General features: G+C 34.3%; 2 protein-coding genes across 6 annotated transcripts; both read right to left on the bottom strand.

Moving 5' to 3' along the window:
• Window positions 1-6130: 6130 nt before the first annotated feature.
• LOC106753192 (NF-X1-type zinc finger protein NFXL2-like) lies at window positions 6131-9596 on the bottom strand. 5 transcript variants are annotated; one of them, XR_002666733.1, is made up of 8 exons: window positions 9031-9594; window positions 8864-8944; window positions 8116-8201; window positions 7810-7889; window positions 7464-7619; window positions 7050-7240; window positions 6836-6882; window positions 6149-6400 (listed from the first exon to the last, which is right to left on the bottom strand). XR_002666733.1 is itself a non-coding variant. In XM_022777413.1 (7 exons), the coding sequence occupies exons 1-5, from the start codon at window positions 9093-9095 to the stop codon at window positions 7506-7508; spliced, it is 456 nt and encodes a 151-aa protein (XP_022633134.1). In that variant the 5' UTR covers window positions 9096-9596; the 3' UTR covers window positions 6131-6400; window positions 6836-6882; window positions 7464-7505. The 5 variants fall into 5 exon arrangements, 1 of the variants encoding a protein (XP_022633134.1); XM_022777413.1 differs by lacking the exon at window positions 7050-7240 and having other exon boundaries at window positions 6131-6400; window positions 7745-7889; window positions 9066-9596; XR_002666734.1 differs by having other exon boundaries at window positions 6150-6400; window positions 7464-7889; window positions 9192-9593.
• Window positions 9597-18435: 8839 nt separating this feature from the next.
• On the bottom strand, window positions 18436-19806 carry LOC106753187. The gene is made up of 2 exons (XM_014634980.1): window positions 19094-19806; window positions 18436-18937 (listed from the first exon to the last, which is right to left on the bottom strand). The coding sequence occupies exons 1-2, from the start codon at window positions 19804-19806 to the stop codon at window positions 18436-18438; spliced, it is 1215 nt and encodes a 404-aa protein (XP_014490466.1).
• Window positions 19807-20028: the final 222 nt, after the last annotated feature.

Genomic DNA, 20028 nt, shown 5'->3' with positions numbered 1-20028 from the left:
AAACTTATTTTTTAATTCTGTTATATTTGCTCCTGTTTTTAGAATAGGTGTTGATGTACTTGGTTTAAAACTTATATCTGATGCAATGGGTTGATGATGATTTGTGATGAGTATGCTTGATGAGGCTTTTATAATAATTGATGTCGAGATGATATATGAGATGCTATATACAGTTGGTGGTTCACAATATGTAGGAACAGATGCATGATAACATGATTGTGATTGTGATAATGAGCAGGATGTGTATCTATGTATTGGAACTTGAAATTAGCATATGTGAGGTTTTGAACTCCAGAATTTTTGATTGAATGATTGCTATTACTTTGAAAGCATGAAACACTTTGCCCAGGTTTCTATGATTAAATCACTTGCTTGCATGTGTCATATGATCAAGGCCATTTTTGATGTAGCCCTTTCTTAGCCAATGCAAAACGTTTCATCCCAATTAAAATGAGCACAATGTGTTCTACCCTTTTTGAACCTAAGCCTTAAACAGTATGTGAAAACCCTTTTGAAAATCTTTACCTTGATTTAAGTTGAGAACTATTGTGTGGTATTGATAAAGGTTCAAGTTTGGGGCTGTTGGGAAAGTTGAAAAAGAAAAAGATAAGCATTGAGCTAATGTATTGAGCAAAACATGAAAAGATGAAAAAAATAAAAAAAAAAGGAAGAAGAAGAAAAAAAAAGATAAAATGAGAAGAAAAGCTCAATGTAAAGAAAAGGGAAAGTTAGGAATGAGTGAGATTGGTTGTTTAAAGAGAGTTTTTGCTTAAATTATAAATGTGAATAACTCTCTTAACTCAAGGATTTTGTGATCCAGAAAAACCAATGTTCTTCTTAGCCCAACCACGTTACAAGCCATAAAAAGTCCTTGTGATGATAACTTGCTTGTGAGTATGATTGATTGTGGTTAAATGAAAGGCAAAGTTAATTTGTGTGACATTGTAATAGTAGAGAGAATGAGTCACCTCAATATACACTTGTGTGCTTGAGTGAAACACTTTCCTTGGTGAGGAGTAGTTCCAATTATACATGATTGCATCTGTGTTTGGTTAATTAGTCATTCATGATAATAGCATATGTTGGAAAGACTGTGATTATGTGACCACCATATTGAGTTTAATGGAAATAATGCATCTTACATCTTGACTGATATTTTTAGGATAAGTTGAGAGTGATTACTTGTCTTGGAAGAAAGAGTTTTGGAGAGTATTAATCCATTGTATTGATTGTTTGAAAACTAAGTTACATTTTGTTTTGCTTGAGGACAAGTAAAATTCTAAGTTTGGGGCTGTGATAACGGTCTAAAAACCGTTATTTTCATGCTTAAATTTGATATTAAATCAAACCCTTTATGGCTTAGAATTAGCTTGAAATCATGCATTTTTATTCAGTTAGAGAATAAGAGAGTCAAAGTTGGTTTTCTTGGTTTTATGCTTGGTTTCCCTTGATTTTGTAGGTTTACTGAATGATTTGAAAGAAGGATTGAATTATTAAAGAGTTGCAGTGCAGAAAAGTCAACCAGAATGCAGAAAAGTCAACTAGTCAACCAAAAAGTTAACCAGTTGACCAGAGTGCAGTTGACCAGCGCTGAGTGGTGAAAATGGGCGCTGAGTGGTCAGTTTTTGGTGCTGAGCGGCAGTTTTGGGCGCTGAGCGGTCCTGCGATTAAGGGGAAACCGTTGAGCGGTCAAATTAGGGGCTGAGCAGTTGTCAGTTTTTATTTTGCGGATTTTGTGATCATTCTGTTATCTTTTTGGCCTATATATAGCCTAGTCGACTTGAAACTCAATTCTTTTGGCAAAGAGAAATGTCCAGAGCTATTCCACAAACCTTGGAGGAGATTTCTTGGATGCTTAGGCTCCTTTTTATCAAATCTAGGGTTTGCTTTTCCATTCTTTCATTATTTTCATCTAGTTTCACCATGACAATGGTGAAATAAACCCTTTGTTGTTGGGGAACAATGTAATCTTTTGAAACTCTCATTTATACAAATTCTTATTTACTTCATATGCTTGTCATATATTTGTTTATCAATTGTTGGGTTCTCATCTATGCTTAATGCTTTTATTGTTTAACTCATTCAATAAAAGTTGTTTGTCTTTATTGATACGGGGACGTACGGTAATGTCATGAACTGGTGCGAAATTCCTTGATTATGCTAATACCACCTAGGGATAGGGGTAGGACGATCAATTATATTTTGCTTTCGTTCACATTGCATTATTAGTTACTAGGGTAGGCTAGGGATAGCAAGTTGGTAATTAATAATAGGCTCTTTCTACCAAGGGATTGGGTTAAGGGTAGGCTAGAAAGTTTGCATGACAATTGGATAAATAAGTGAAGTAAATAAGAAAAGTAGATATATGAGAGTGGATAAGATGAAATTGTAAACCCCAACAACACCATTCATCCATAGTTTTTCAAAGCCAATTGAATCACTGCATTTGCATGTTTACTTTTGTTCTTTGCATACAAACGCCAACTTAATTCTTTTCTCAAGTCTTACGCGATTTGTTTACATGAAAAGTAAGGCCTAAGAGTCCTTTGGGAAACGATACTTGGACTTACCCATTTATATTACTTGATAACGATCTGGTACACTTGTCAGGGACTTAACACCCAGAACATTAGGTTGAAGCCTCTCCTCACTCAAGAAAGTAAAATTACAATTTAAACCACTGGACTTGGGTAAAAACACATTGTGGTCCCCTAGGTTATCATTGGTAGCTCCTTCAGTTCAACAGGATGTCCAAAATCTTGTTCAGACTCGCGTAATCATTTACATCCTCCTTGTAAACGATTACAAGGCCCATTTTCACAGTAGAGGTACCAGAACTTCAGCTGTGGTCCCCTATGTTTTAACAGGTGGCTCCTTTAGTTAAACAGGTTGTCTATAATCTCAGTTAGACTCGCGTAATTGTTTACAGGGCCATAGTAAACGATTACATTGAACAATTTACATTCACCAATTCAACTATATTTATCAAATCACAACCATTACTTAATTTTTTTTCACAAACATTATCAATTGCAAATCAAAATATAATGCACTTTAATAATAGACACAATAAATTTGCAATTATCAATTACATAAATGGATTGAACCAAACATGGATGTTCTATATATTGAACAAAATAGGTTTAACTACAACGTCCTGTTCTTGTCCTAAGAGTGAAGTCTAATACAATAATTATTCATTTTTCTTTCTAACTACTACATTTACGGTGTATGGTGTCCTAAATGCTTGGCTCTTATAATGCCATCTTGATCCAATCTTAACATACGTCTTCAACTGTGATTGGTTGTTGGACATTCCACCTGGTGCATTTGGCGACATTCCACCTTGTTTAGTGTTGCACATTCCATCCGCTTCCTCGTTCGACATTCCACCCATTCGAAATGAGTGGCCGTTGCTCATCTGTCAAGCGTTCGTTCAAAGTGGAAACATACATCGTTGAAAAGGAATGACGAACGGTCAACTACTCAAAGAAAATAACTCAAATGAAAACCCCAAAGGAAAAAACCAAAAGGGGTCGAAGAAACCACAACAAACCCAATACCCAAACGTAAAACCCAATACCCAAACCTACAAAAAAATGGTCTGAGATAGCATTTACCTTGCTCCAACGACGCTGCAGTCCCGAACTTCCCATTTCGACCAAGCTGCGATAGAGAAGGAGGAGGAAAAGGAAATCGCGGGAGACCAAATGTGAGAGAGAGAGAGCGAAATTTGAGAGGCAAAACCTAATGAAACAGGGAAGGGTATAATCGGTACGAAAAGTTTTTAAAACCCTATTCATTTTCCCTGCTAGTTTTTTGAAAAAAAAAATACCAACCAATAGACGCTTGACACTTGTCTGTTGGAAGTCCCACATCGACTAGAGATAAGACCAATTTATAATATATAAGTGGGGTGCAGACCTCACCTTACAAGACGGTTTTGTGGGGTTGAGTTAGGCCTAGAACCCACTTCTAACATGGTATCAGAGCTATGGTTAGAGCCTATCCTAGCGATATTTGTTGGGCAGATTGTTCCACCCGCTATTGGTCCGTTTATCGGACCACCCATTAATATCTAGTCTCACACTCGCTATGTATATACATCGGCGTGAGGGGGGTGTGTTGGAAGTCCCACATCGACTAGAGATAAAACCAATTTATAATATATAAGTGGGGTGCAGACCTCACCTTACAAGCCGGTTTTGTGGAGTTGAGTTAGGCCTAGAACCCACTTCTAACACTGTCAATGTCAAAACTGTGTCAAATTTTAGGTGTCAAAATAACGGGACTTTTTTTTATCATTTCTCTTTCTAGCTCTTTTTTCCAACAATCAATGAGGAATTATCGGATTTCAAATTGTTTTTGGGAGAATGGTATGAATTTTAGAACACGTGCCTCCCATCTATCTTTGTTAATGATTTTGTTAGCACACCACTTTTTAATTATTTTAATGCTACCATTCATTATACTGGACCTCCTTTTCTACTTAACTGGTAAATGATAATTTCTTTAGCCCTTCCGTGTCTGATTGGAGCACGAGTTTGTTATGCTAAGAACATACATGTGATAGCATAGCAGCAGAAGCTACTTTGAATACAATCTATATAAACACATCCTATTAAACTTGCTATAAACATGTTATTTAGATGTATAAATATGTTTTAAAATAAATGGACAATAACTGTTTTAATATTGGCAACGACTATGTTATGTTTAGACTCGACAATTTGGTCTCTTATACATTGTTTGATTTGGTTTTGACCCATGTGGATTGAGTTCAAAAAACTTAGAAATTGGTCCAATCCACGCGTCTTCTTTTTAAAAGTGATAATTTGTTAAATAAAAGCTTTTTTTAACTCAGATTTTTGGACCAGAATTTTCTTATATTAATATACACTTTTAAATCTTATTTTAAGCAATAAAAATAATTTTTTTATATTAAATCTAAATTATATATAACGAGCGGTGTTCTTATAATTTTTTTTTTTTTTGGAGAACGATTTTGATTCAAGAGTTTGATTTATAATGTGTTTTTCCATGTTTACTTGTGTATTCTATTGATTTCTTAGACATATTGTAAATAATTATAAATTTAATTAATTAAAATATATCAGTGATATAAATATTTGTTTCCCAGTTATTTAATAATAAAGTATTGAAAGAATTAGTTTTTCTGGGTTGTTTGTCTACGGTAAGATAAACCTCAAGATGACCTAATTAATTACATAATAACTTCTCAAGAATATCAAGAAGTAATTCTAGAAATATGAAACTATGGAAAAGGAACTAAATTTGGTAAAATTGAAGAATATGAAACACGTTGTTTAAGGGATTTTGCAAAGGATTAATGCTAATTGTTAATAAACATATTTCAGATTCATATTTTTTTACCATTTTCAATCATGTTTAGATTAGAATATTATTATATAATTCTATAATATTTTTTAAATTTATTGACATTTTCTTTTTGCAGAACTATTATTTAGTGCTAGTTTTCCTAACAACTTTTTACAATGATAATATTTTTAATAGTATATCATGTTCTAGTCTTTCATATTCATTAAATCATATGCTATTTTATATTTGTTTATTTGTTATACTCTTAATATTTCATTACAATCAAGGTATAACTAAAAGTAACAGTATTAAAATATGAAGGTTATTGTTTAAGGGAATGGATTCAATAATTTTTTTTCCTGGAAAAATCATTTAACTTTCAAGGTCAACAAAGAAAATAAACTCACCTTGACTCCGATTCTAACTCACTAAAAGGAGATTTTGGAGGTTGGGATTTTTTTTTTTTTTTTCATTTGAGGAGTTTTTAAAGTGGAGCTTTTCTAAGGGTGGGTTAGAACTAGTTGATAACTCTATTTACTCAGCATTGGTTGTATTCTTCAACTTTATTTAAACTTTTATATTATAAACACTAGTGAAAAAATTGTTTTTTATGACAGATAAAATTAACCTATTATGACGAATAATCTGGTGTCATAGTTCTGAGCGTCATAATAGATCTCTCCATTTTATGACGGACATAAAAATCCATCATAATAGATCCATTATATTTTGTAAAAAAAAAAATCATTATTACATTTATCCATTCAATTTACAATTAATTTACTGTATTATCATTTCATCAATTAATTTATAATCAATATAACGTGAAATATTCAATTAAACTATCATAATGAAATACATTTCATCACTAAATTATCTAATAAATTATTTAATAATATTTATTACATAGTTTGTTCATCAAACCATATATACTAAATCAGATCCACTAAATCAGATTGATTGTAGTGCACATTGGAAGCACTCTATTGTCACGGCTCATGAGAGAAAAGTGATTTCCACTACTCTGCTACCTTAGAATTGGCTCCTTTTAAGCTAACAGCTGCACCACAAATTCAAATATCAAAACCAACTTCAATGGTTCAAAAAATACATATAAATGATATAAATCTAATCAACAAAAAAAGATGAACTTTTAAAAAAATAATGTTTACCAGTCTTTCATTCTTCCAAATTTTACTCAATATAAAACTTAACTTACACATAGAAAATCATAAAAAGATATTTATTCTTCAGTTACATATTATATCTTCATCACAGATATGAGATTTGGATATATCCCATGAAAGTTTCAAGGGGTAAATAGATGTAAATAGATGTGAGAAATTTACAATGAAAATAAAGTATAAACTGATGAGGCCCAAAGAATGAGTGGCCTTCCTCAACTTCTCAATTGTTAGACTGATTAAGAATCAATAGTTCAGAAATAACAAGTTCCAGTTTGCATTGACTAATTTCTCTGTATCTGTGCACTCACCGGGATGGCATGTCTATGGGCATAGATGCGTGCAATTTGGCAACTTTCTGCAAACCATGAGAAAAATAGGACTATCATATAACTTTACTAACCAATTAATAGAGCAAGAAACAAGGAAGCGAGAGGAAACGAAATCTAACAGAGATTTAGAACTTACAGTTGGTTTCAAGGGGTAAACTAGATTTAAAAAAAAAAATTGCTAGTCTCTAATTACCTATGACATGGCCCACCACATGAACGGACAATCTTTTGATCCTTTGCAGATAAGCTATTGTAATATATACACTCAAACACATGAACTATTGCACCACAGTGACATGACCGCTTAATGAGCACCTTGCATGGAGGACAGTCTCCAGGATGGCATGACCGAGGGTAATTGTGTGGACATGCAGACTCTATTTCCTATCAATGCAGTTAACACATCAACCAACAAACTATCAGTTCTAGTTTTAGAAAGCATACAGGAGAGTTTCTCAATTTTACACAGGAAGACAAATAAGAAACTTCATCGAGCATAAATCCAGGGATAAAAATAGAGATTACATGAAAAACCATAAATAAAGCCACCGGTGCAATATAAATAGTAAAATTAAATGGATTAATGGAATTAAGGAGGATCTAACACCTTCTGGAAACGAAGATAACAATCTTCACATGGTTCACTTCCTCATAATTGGCTATCCAAGGCATGACAGGTTTTTGTACAATAATGATTGCCACATGGTAGAGGGTTACCACATAAATTTTCACAGGAGAACTGCGATTTATCAGAGCAAACCATCTAATAGTAGGGTGAAAAGAAAACAACAACTGTATTAGCAACATAAAAGAAGTTGCTTTTGGGAAAATTAATCAAATCTTGCACATCCAAGTTCATATAGAGCTTTGAAGATATGCAAAATAAACCATTCTGTCAGCACATGATCTCCACACAAGTTCAGGGCAAGGAGGGCATGGAGTGCCAGGAACACCTTCACTTTGTTGTATAATCTTCTTTTTCTTTGGTTTCGGAGTAAACTCTGGTTTAGGAGGAGGCTTAGGACCATGACACCTTCACAAAGACAAAGATATACCTTTAAGTTAAGTGTATGGACTAGTTGTTAACTCCTGATACTACTATTAGCCACATGCATTACTTTGCAAAGACTCAATAACATGAATAGAGACCGTTGAATCTTTGTTTTAGGACTTTCCATTCATGCTAAATGTTCAAAAAATCCGAAGTCCTAACATGCAGGCATTAGTTTTATCATAAATTAGAGAAACTTTTATCAAACCTTAATTTGCATGTATGGCCACATTGATACTCTTTGGCACAAGGTAGCCGACTAGGATGGCAGGCTCCATAATGGCATTTATGCGGCTACACAAAAACATAACTTGTTAACAACATAAAAATAAAAAACATGAACCAGCAAAAATTAAGAATACACTTCATTTCGTAAAACTAAAGAAAATTTAAGTATAATAATGATATCTATGGATAGCTTTCTAATAATTCAGATTTAGAGAAAAGCAACACTAGAAACTTGTCGTCAACATATACTGTGAATATTTATTTTATAAAAAATAATTGCATAATGAAATGTCATCCTCCATTTTCAAATTTAACTGTACCAAGCATTGAAGGACAACAACTTTAAAATTTAATGGAAAATTTCAACACCAGAAACAGTTTCAAATAGAACAGAAAGCTCTATTTCGATTGTGGAATTTGTGAAGAAATCCAAGAACCTGATAATCCTCAAGAAAGTATATTCTATTGTACAGACTTATCATTGCTCTTTAACAAGATTAAAAATTTAACTTCAGTAATATACACAGCCCGGTTTTTTAAAAAATAACCGTAAAATTTTATCTGAAAGTAAGAAAAAAGTATACTCGAAGCTACAAATTAGATTGAAGAAATATGAAAGACCTAAAGTATACTCTTGTCAGAGACCTTTCAATTAACAGAACACTATGTAATTTCTCTCACAATTCACTAATAAAGAAATTGAAACACAAAGAAACAAAACAGTGCACCATATCAAAGGATGAGTCCTTCTTTCGCAGATTATTGAAAAACCAAATGTGAAGGTAGAAACGAGAAGAAGAAGAAACGCCCTGAACAACGAGAAAAACAAAAGATTAATGAATTGTTCGAGAAGAAAGCGACGAATGAGATGATAATGGGAAACATAGAAAACTACATCTCAATCGCCCAAGCCCCATTCCGGGAGGGTACCTCTGCTTTATTGTTGTGCTGGCGGTTCATCTCTCCGATTTAAAACTCAAGAAACTCAATCTAAACTAAACTACCGAAAGAATTTACAAATTAACACGAAAACTACATCTCAATCTCATATCATACAACAAGAAAGGGTTAGGGTTTGGTCTCATCTCGCTTCTCGATTTCTTCTTGCCTCGCATGCAGCTCTTTCATGTGCAACTCAAACACCTTGGCGGTGAGCTATTGAGCATGCGATTCAGCGACTTTCTGAGCGGCCTCGGCTTGTCGTTTCTCGGAGTGAACGCGAGCGACATCGGTGATGGTGGCGTCAACCTCTCTCTCCAAGGTTTGGACTCATTGATGGAGGAGTTTGATTGAGGGAGCTTCGCTAGCGAAGGGGAGACTTTGGTGAAGGTGTCGTCGTCGATGAGGACGACTTTGGGGAGAAGAAATTTCGGGAGAATTCTCGATGTAAGGGAGAGAAATTAGGGCTTCCGAATAAGGAAAATGTGATTTCAGATAGAACACGAAAATGTAAATTAAGAGATATTATGACATTTTTAAAAAAATCAGTCGTAATATATTTTTAATAAACTTTTTAATTTGTGATGGTCTGCTATGTATTATAACGGATGGGAAATTAATAATCATAAAAAAAAATATATTATGTACGAAAATCCATCATAATACATTTTACACTTATTTTCAATTTTGCCACTGTAGTGATATATTATAACTCATTTTCAAAGGTATGTATAATAACTTTCATTTTTATTACGAAATTGTCATCAATCAATTTATTATAACAAATAAATTTTATTCGTTATAAAATCTATTTTTCCACTAATGAAATATAAAACATTTTCAATATAAACCTTCTAAATTTAAGACTTACGTTTAATAAAATATTTTTTAAAGCATGTTGATGTTACATTAAAAATTAAAAATAAATAAATAAATTGTTAAAAATAAATTTATGTTTCCGTTCACAACGTTTTTATAATCCGATTATCATCTTTTAGGGATTATAATCGATATTTGCGTTAAAAAGTTTAGATATTGCAATTTTCATGGGTGGGACTTGCCTTAAGATATTGCAATTTTGTGTTAGGGACAACAAAGTAGAGTTGGGGACAACATAGTAGCCTAATCACATTTTTTTTCATTTTTCTCTTTACTAAATTAAACAAACTCAAGGAACTTTAAAAAATCCCGGTCTAAAAGTATTTAATGTTAAAAGACGCGATTGTGTACTTGGAATTTGGAAAATGAGTGAAGGGACAAAAACTCTACAGGAGAAAGCTTAACTAAAAACTGTGGAGGCTACTACAAGACATAAACTCCAACTTTTCCACACTGCAACATGAATGTTTTTTTATTCCATTTCTTTTTCATCTATGCATGTTTGAAGGATATATTTTTTTTTAAAAAAAAATCAATTTTAAACAACTTTTATATATTTATATATATTCATAAACTAATGTTACAATTAACTTTCAAGGAAGATGCTTTGTGATCAAAGTAAAAGTTGTTGTCGGTAACCTAAGTAATACTTATGTGTGAGAATTGCGTTGTTATCTAGAGAAATTCCTACGCACCCATTGTTTGATTGCTAGGCACTCAGTGAAAGCAATTAAAAGTCACAAATAAGACTTATTATTATTATTATTATTAGAGATAACAGCCTAAAATATCTTTTAAATGTATAAACCATTTAATAAGCACTGTTTTAAAACGTGCGGCAGAGTCAACATTTGAATTGCAAATCAAGAAAGTAATGTGTAAAATTGCTAAAGTTGATAATATAATATTTTTACTGTAAATATTCCTAAGATAAATACAATATTAAATAATCAACTAATTACTTAATTTTCGGGTTTAAATATTAAATAATTAGATTTAGCTTTTAAAATTCGTTTTGAGTTTTCATTTTCAGATTTAAATATATATTTTTTATTATAGGTTTTCTGGTTTTAGTGTTTAATAACATTTATTAGGTATAGTCCTCATTGTCCTTTTTTCAATAAATATGTTATGCCAACTATTACTTTGACGATGTGTCAACTGTATATCCATACATAAAATGTCATTAAACAATAACACTAAGTAAGACTTAGAAAAAAAAAACTTTATAATAATTTAATTAAATCAATAATAGTTAAGTTTCAAGTGTGTTGGAACTGATGAACATACTAAAATTAATTTATAACGTGCTTTATCGTAGTGTTTAATGCATATTTCGATGCTAGTTTGAAAAGCTCACAGTTACTTTTATTTTCAAAATAATAAATTACTTTTCTTTTACTTTTTGTATTTTGAAACTAAGAAAAAGAATGCGGATTGAAGATTTATTATATGCACATTCCTAGTTCTGTCTTTTAATGTGTTTACAGAGTACACCGTACACAAATAACATGTTTTACTTTTCCTTTATCTTTTTGTCTTTTTTTCAACTTTAAGCATTAGTTCATTATCTAACAAATTGAATTATTTGTAGTTGACTTTTTTTAATTATTTTTTGATATTTAAGATAAAATTCTATTTTGAAATCCACTTTTACGTACACACAAACATATATATATAGATGTTTAATAGTCTTTTTATCTTTACTTTTGTCTAATGTCAAATCAGTCCTCACTTTTAAAAGTATTTGAAATATGTCCACAATTAGTAAAATGTACGTCAAATTTATCCTTTTCGTTAAATTACCAAACGGAATTAACGCATTAATGATATGACACGAGATAACGTGTCACTATATTGATTCGTGAATGATGACGTGTAAGTGCATCATGCATTTCAGAGTTTCGGATTTGGGCTTATGCTTGAGGTCCTACTCGAGAGAGGAAACGTGGTCGGAGAGCTCCTTCTAGAGGAGGGTGCAGAGGTTTGGCCCTAGAACTCTTCGAAGAACACCACCGCAAATACCCCCACACCAAACCCCAATGCCCCTCCCCCTGCATCCAACCTTATCATCCCGACCTCTCTCTTGACTTCTTCGCACTCTCCGTTGCTCACACACTCTCCCCCACTGTCATGTTCTTCAACTGGGACAATGCTTGAATTAAAATGCCTAAGACCCAATCTATCAGTTTATGAAACGGTTTTGGAGCTGCTCAAAAATGTTGGATACATAAATTGTTTCTTTTATGTTTCTCTTCCATCGTGCTTTAAAGATTATTCCCATCACATATTTCTTTTAATCACCGATTCACCACGATCACACAAGGGAACAGGAGGGAACTTGTCCACAAGAGCCACCTCATATGTAAAATGAACTGCAACAAGTTGCTGCCCTTTGCTGATCAACTCTTCAATCATATCTATAAACAATCCACGCAAACACAACACTTTCATCAAGCAAAAAAAAATTAACACAATCGATTTGCGACGTAATTGTAACTATACCACTACTCTATAATTTTGATTTCCAGAACCTCAAATATTCAATTGAAGAGGAAAATGTTCTTCTCTTAATTCTCAATGGAAAGCAAATCCAGAGCAATACATAATATAATAAATCTTGAAATAGAAAAAAAATTAAAATAAAAAAAGATATGATAGAGTAAAAATGTTGAGTTGAGTGGAAGAAGGAGAAGAGTGACGACGATGTTTCGAATCTCGATCAGAGTTATAGTGATTGCGAGGCAACAACGAAGGCGATGCCGCCGGTGATTCTGATCGGTATTGATGGTGATGCTATCGAAGGCTGAAGTGAAGCGGAGGAATTATGGCTTAGGATAAGTTGCATTTGCGTTCGTGATTCGAAGAGGAGAAACACGCGATTTACTCCGCAGGACGGCGACGTTTACTTAGAATCGGAACCTAATGGTAGCGGCAGCGACGTCATCAAGTGCGCACGGAGGGAGGAACGCTGTAGTGGCTGGCGATGTGTTTGGTAACGATCGGTGCCGTCAGCGAAAGTTTTGGTCGTCCAAAGGAAGGCACGACGCCGTTGGTCATATGGAGGGCAAAGCTGCCACTAACGAAGGTGGAGAAGAGACCTTCGTTTCTGAAAAAGAAATAAAAGAAACCCTAGAAGGCTTGGGCCTCGCCTAGAAAATATCAAGTGCACCTCTAAATTTTATCTCAACACCCATTTCTTAACAGGTCAGCATAAATATATTTATAAAATAATATGTTTTCTGCCAAATCATCAAACTCTTAACATCGTTTGTTTTTATTTAATGGAAGAGACTAATTTGACTCAATTTTAAAAATGAGATCCATTTCAAACACTTTTAAAACGAGAGACTAAATTAAGATTTGTTAACGAAACTAGAGATAAAATTGACTATAAAATCATATATATATATATATATATATATATATATATATATATATATATATATATATATACCTAAATTATTTGTATAAAACTCTATTTTAATTTATTTAAAACTTTAAACACTTGCGATAACAATAAAAATTTATTCGAATTATAAAGTCTTTATTACACTCAGACCAACATAATTTCTTCGAGCACAGTGTGGGTAGAAAACAGCAACACTTGTTTGTTCCAACTTTTCTTAATAGAATTTTGTTATATGATACACTTGTTTGCCGTATATATATATATATATATATATATATATATATATATATATATATATATATATGCAACAACTTCTTTCCACGTATTATCAAAACAAAAGTCCACAAATTCTGCTGTGTATGAATGAACAGACAACTTTTCACTTTGTATACTTTCTTCTAACACTTTCCAAACCAACAAACAAGAAACAAATAACACCATTCTTTCTCTACGATGAAAATTGTTTCAGCTTTCTAAGCTGTAAAAACTACAAATAACTATATAAGGCATGTTATGATGAACAAAAGTATGGTGAACTGCTACCATGTGATAATCTGTATGAATATGATGAAGAGGCTTTTAAGTAGTATATATGCTGAGGTTGGAGTTGATGAAGTTTTGGAAGGTTGATTCATCACATGGAAGAACTATGCCTCTTGAGTTACTGTATCCGTATTCCTCTGCAGATTTCTTGAGCAGCTGCTGAAAAATAGGGTTCTTCAAGCAAGAGAGTGGTAGGGTAAATCTTGTAAGTTGTTCCCCCACGTACACAACGAATTGCCCCTTTGGTGCTTTTCTCATCTCTTGATCTTCACCTTCAAACTTTGGCATTTTTCTTTGGAATAATTACCATGAATATTGTGTGTGTTTAGGGTTTATATAGGGTTGCAGAAACAGTAGGCATCAGAAATTGTTGACATATACCGAGAGATTCTTGGAACCTAGGTAGGGTAGTGAATGTTATTGATTTTGTACTGTTTATTGGATATAACTCACATGGGTTAGGTTGAGGTGCAATGAATCAAACCTATTCAACATAGGTGTAGTGAATATGGAAGCAAGTTATACAAATTGCCTCTACACTACATACTACATTTGTTCTTACTTCAAAAAACTTATGCTTCATCTTTTACCACATTTAAGACACTATTCTTTTGTTTTCCCTTGCTTTGGAAACATCACACTCTTCTTTTTCTTTTTTTATGATCAGCATTTTGTCATCATGATTTCTTGCCCAAGTAAACAAAGATAGGGAAACTAATTGTTTTAAGCATAAAAAAAATCATGAAAGTGAGTTTTCTTTTTTTAACAAAATATTCTTTATACTAAGTTAGGAAATTGAACTGAAAATCTATTCAACCTAACCTAGTTATTTACTAATTTTGTTTGAGTGACTTACCTTCCATGTTAACAGACTATGGTATACCCTTTATATTTATTTATTTATTTTGGAATTGATAAAAGTATTTTATATATTATAATTAAACTTGTAAATATAAATGTATTTTATACTTTATAGCTGTAAATATTTGAATATTTTGACTTTTTAAAATACTGAACACAAAAATATAAAATGAAAAAAATGGGCAACAAAAATAGCCCTTAACAACTAAAAAAGTTGCAAGATTTGAATCATAAGTTTATGATCTATTTATTATTCATAAGGTGAAACTTTATAAGTACACACATTTATTATTTATATATAGTTAAATTTGTATAGACTTTATATACAAAATGACAGCTAACAAACACGATTGGACTAATGACACTATACACTAATAATTAAGCTAAAACACCTATTTATAGTACTAATAGTTTTGTCAAACATATAGAGGCCTTTACTATAGACAAAACTAAATTTATTAGCATAATTATTGAATTCAGGAAGTAACCAAATCCAGCTAAGCAAGCTTAAACAAGCATTAATACTGTTTAAAACTCACTATTTGTCCCATTTATACTGAAAATGATTTACATTGTTCACAAAAATTAAATATGATAATCTTAAGCTATTTTCTTTTTGCATGATTCACTATGAACAAACTGATGGTGCGAGCACACATAATGAATATTGAAAACAGCGAGTGAGAGAGAGTACAATAGTACACGGAGATAGAAAAACGAGAGTAGTTTTTCATTAAGGCAAAGTGCTTATTTATTACAAACTGAAGTATGAAAACTGCTAAAACAAAGACAGTTAAAACGGTTACAAGAGTTTAGTCTTTACGACTTAACACACCCCTTTAAAGCTAAACTCCCTAAGGATTTAACCCCAAGTAAATCTCTAAGACTTTCGAAACGACCTCTGCGTAATGGCTTCGTGAAAATGTCCGCGATTTGATCATCTGTAGTACAATGTTTGAGTTCGAGTTTTCCGCTACTGACACGTTCTCTTAGGTACTGAAATTTGGTTTCGATATGTTTACTCCTGCCGTGAGAAATCGGATTCTTGGATAGATTGATTGCTGATTTATTGTCTATCATTAAACGAGTGGGCCTGTACTGCTTGATCCTTAACTCTCGAAGAATAGCTTCCAACCATGCACATTGGCAAGCTGTTTCAGCAGCAGATATATATTCTGCTTCACAAGAGGATAAAGCTACCACGTTCTGTTTCTTCGAAGTCCATGAGATGGAAGCTCCCATTAGCTTGAACAAATACCCGTATGTGCTTTTTCTGTCAACCTGGTCACCGCTCCAATCTGCATCACACCAAGCTTCAAGAATGTTGCTTGTATCATTCATCATCTTGGGAAAGTATATACCATAGTCTGTTGTGCCTTTCAGATAGCGGAGAATGTGTTTTGCTGCAACTAGATGTGAATGTCTGGGATCGTGCATGAATCTGCTGAGAAGTCCAACACCAAAATTGATGTCTGGTCTGCTGTTACATATGTAACGAAGAGTTCCCACTATCTGCTTGTATAAGGTAGCATCAACTTTGGTTTCTTCTTGCTGGGATGACAATTTCAGATTAGCTATGACTGGTATGGGTGAGCTATTACAGTTCTTCAAGTTGAATCTCTCCAATGTTTCCAGAATATATTTCCTCTGATGCATAAGTATTCCATCCTCTGCTTGTACAAATTCCATTCCGAGGAAATAACCCAAACTTCCAAGATCCGTCATTTCTAGTTCGGTCTGCATCTTTACTTTGAATTCCTCAATCTTTTCCAATGAATCTCCCGTGACCAGAAGGTCATCAACATATAAACATACCAGTAGAGTACCTAACTGTTCACAAGATTTTATATATATACCATATTCAACAGTACATTTCTGAAATCCATACCTGATAAGTAGCGAATCTATGTGTTTATTCCATGCTCGTGGTGCCTGGAGAAGTCCATATAATGCTTTGTTCAATTTATATACTTTTGACTCTTCTCCCTTCACGATGAAACCAGGTGGCTGTTTTACAAAAACTTCCTCTTCAAGTGGCCCGTTGAGGAAGGCAGATTTGACATCCATCTGGTAGACTTTCCAGTCATTGTAGTTGGCCAAGGCAATCACGAGCCGTACCGTCTTTAATCGAGCAACAGGGGCGTAAACATTTGTAAAATCAACTCCAGGTTTCTGAAGAAATCCTTTAGCTACAAGTCTCGCTTTCAACTTTGCCACGCTTCCATCTAGTTTAAGTTTCGTTTTGAAAATCCATTTCACGTCTATGGCTCTCTTATGTGCTGGTAGCTCCACCAATTTCCATGTACTATTTCTTTCTATAGATGACAATTCCTCAAGCATTGCGTTCTTCCATTCTTCAGTCAGAATTGCTTGTTCCCAGGTGAGTGTTTCTGCACCTGCAAGAAAGGCAAAATGCACTATTTCACCAGTATCAGTTATATCACAGTCATTGAATACCTCATGGTCTGCAAGTCTCGATGATGGAAAGCGTGCTCTTTGTGAACGTCTGGCCTCAACAACCTCATTATTTGATGTTAGCTTGGTCCCTTCAGTTTTGTCCTCGTTCAGCCAGGTGATTACAACATCCTTGGTTTGATTGGTTTGGCTCGTATCAACATTTTCCCAATTGAATGCAGCAGATTCATCCACTAGCATGTCTCTGCTAATAACGATTCTCTTCTTCTTTGGGTCATAGAGCCTATATGCCCCTATCGGATGATAGCCCACAAGAATCAAAGTTTCACTTCTGTCATCAAGTTTCTTTCTCACCTCATTTGGTATGTGCTTATAGCAAACTGAGCCGAAAATTCTTAAGTGCTGAACATCAGGTTTCTTTCCAGACCAGGCTTCTTCTGGTGTGTGCTCTGGCAGTGCTTTAGTAGGACTTCTATTGAGTAGATAGGTTGCAGTTGACACTGCTTCGCCCCATAGATGATGTGGTAGACGTTTGGCTTTCAACATACACCTGGTCATATCTAGAATCATGCGGTTTCTTCTTTCTGCTAATCCATTGTGTTGGGGAGTGTAGGGTGATGTAACTTCATGAATGATCCCTTTGTCAGTACAAAATTTGCTCATTTCTTTGGAATTGAACTCACCTCCACCATCGGTCCTGAGAATCCTAAGTTGCTGTCCAGAATGTCTCTCAGCCATAGAACAAAATTTAACAAAGTTCATGTAAGTTTCACTATTTTCTTTCAACAAATAAACCCAAAGTTTTCTTGATAATTCATCAACAAAGAGTAGGAAATATTTGTTACCTCCCAAAGATGCTACGTCGAATGGGCCACACACATCTGCATGTACAACACTCAACAATTGTCTAGCTTTCCTGGGCGCATGATTTTTAAATGCTTTCCTGGTTTGTTTTCCAGAAGCACAGCTTTCACATATTCTATTTGGTGTGTTAATCGCAGGAACACCTCTGACCAGATTTTTATCTCTTAACTGAGTTAAACTTCTGAAATTCAAATGTCCGTAGCGATAATGCCACAACCATTCTTCTTCAATGCTCGTTGCAGCCAAAAACTGTATTTCACTTGCATTCAAGCTTACTCTGAATGTCCGATTTCGTTCTATAGGTGCTTTGAACACCATTCGTTGCCTTTCATCAAATACTTCAATATGCCCGTGTTGCATCTTCATGGTGAATCCCTTTTCATGTAGCTAACCGAGACTGAGGAGATTATTCTTTATAGTGGGCACATACCACACATTGTGTATAAACACTGGTCTGCCATTTTTCCGAGTGATCATAACCTTGCCTGACCCTTCAGTTCTAATATATCTATTATCTGCGAAACGTATTGTGCCTTTCACACTGGTGTCTAAATCAAGCAACCATTTTCTATTACCTGTCATGTGGTTGGAGCAACCCGTGTCCAAGTACCACGTTGTGTCTTCTTCCTTTGCATGGAGTGTTTGCCCAGCAAGTGACACGTATTCTGTCTCACCTACCTTCTCTGCACACTCGTCACCAACACTGTTTCTTCTTTGAACGTGTCTATTCTGCACAGTTCTTTCTTTATCATTGTTTCCTGAAATTGTCATTAACAGCACATTATCAGAATCAGATTCTAATTCTTCCTTGACCAGATTCGCCTCTTCATTCGTTCCTTTCTTGGCGTTCTCGTTGTGCCAACATTCAGATGAATAGTGGCCAAACTTGCTGCACGTATAGCACTACACGTTTCTTCTGTCAACACTCTTTCTTCCTCCTCTTCCTCTGAGTTTCCCTCTGCCTCTCTGATTTCCTTCTTTTTGATCACTGCTCATTTCATTTTTAGTTTGTTTGGCATTGTTGATGAATCTTCCTCCATTTCACCCTCCACGACCACCTCTTCTGCCTCTTCCTCTGTCGGTTCCACGACCCCTTTGAGTCTTGGCTTGCAACGCCTGATTGATGTTCTGTACTGCATCTTGTTCTGCAGTCTTTCTCTCTAGCAATCGCTGTTCGTGGATTTCAAGAGAGTTTTGTAACTCTTCAATCTTTAATTTTTCCAAATCTCTGTTTTCCATAATGGCGACGACGATGTGATCGTATTGAGGCGTTAAGGTTCTTAGAATTTTGTGGACAATCTTCTTGTCCTTGACAACCTTGTCGCACGCACGCATTGCGTTAACAACCATCTGGATTCTGCCTATGTACCCATCAACAGTTTCTTGTTCTTCCATTTTCAGTAGTTCATATTGACGTCGTAGTGATTGAAGTCTGATCTCCTTCACGTTTCCCGCAGATCCATACCCATCTTGTAAAATTTCCCATGTCTCTTTAGCCGTAGTAGCCTTAGATACTTTCTGGAATATCGTTGCCGAAATGCATTGATGTAAAATCATGCGTGCCTTACAGTCCAACTTCTTATTCTCTTTATACGCCTTCTTGGTTTCTTCTGTATCGTTCTTTGCAGGTTCTTTGAATCCGACCTTGGCAATTTCATCAATCTCCTGAAACCCGAGGATTGCGTCCATCTTGACGCACCAATCTTCAAAGTTTTTCCCGTCGAATACTGGTAGACTGTTCTGGATTAAGCCTGCCATCTCTGCAGCGTGATTTTTCCTTGACTGACGTCTTCTTGTTTATCGTCTCCCAGGTTCGTGAACTGGACGCTCTGGATACCACTGATGGTGCGAGCACACAGAATGAATATTGAAAACAGAGAGTGAGAGAGAGTGTTAAGTCGTAAAGACTAAACTCTTATAACCGTTTTAACTGTCTTTGTTTTAGCAGTTTTCATACTTCAGTTTGTAATAAATAGACAC

The sequence above is a fragment of the Vigna radiata genome, unplaced genomic scaffold, assembly GCF_000741045.1.
Source record: "Vigna radiata var. radiata cultivar VC1973A unplaced genomic scaffold, Vradiata_ver6 scaffold_230, whole genome shotgun sequence".
NCBI lineage: Eukaryota > Viridiplantae > Streptophyta > Magnoliopsida > Fabales > Fabaceae > Vigna > Vigna radiata.
The sequence above is the reverse complement of the archived record's forward strand: the minus strand, read 5'-3'. Positions and strand labels throughout refer to the sequence as shown.

Bases quoted from the DNA above. Each gene is read 5' to 3' on its own strand.
- LOC106753187 (XM_014634980.1), bottom strand. From the start codon at position 19,806: ATGGCAGGCTTAATCCAGAACAGTCTACCAGTATTCGACGGGAAAAAC. The intron at 18,938-19,093 runs GTGAAATGGAGG...CTATACGTGCAG, and splicing joins AGAAGAGGTGGTCGTGGAGG to CAAGTTTGGCCACTATTCAT.
- LOC106753192 (XM_022777413.1), bottom strand. From the start codon at position 9,095: ATGAACCGCCAGCACAACAATAAAGCAGAG. The intron at 8,945-9,065 runs GTACCCTCCCGG...CTCGTTGTTCAG, and splicing joins AGCACAACAATAAAGCAGAG to GGCGTTTCTTCTTCTTCTCG. The intron at 8,202-8,863 runs GTGCACTGTTTT...GTTTTTGTGTAG, and splicing joins AGGACTCATCCTTTGATATG to CCGCATAAATGCCATTATGG.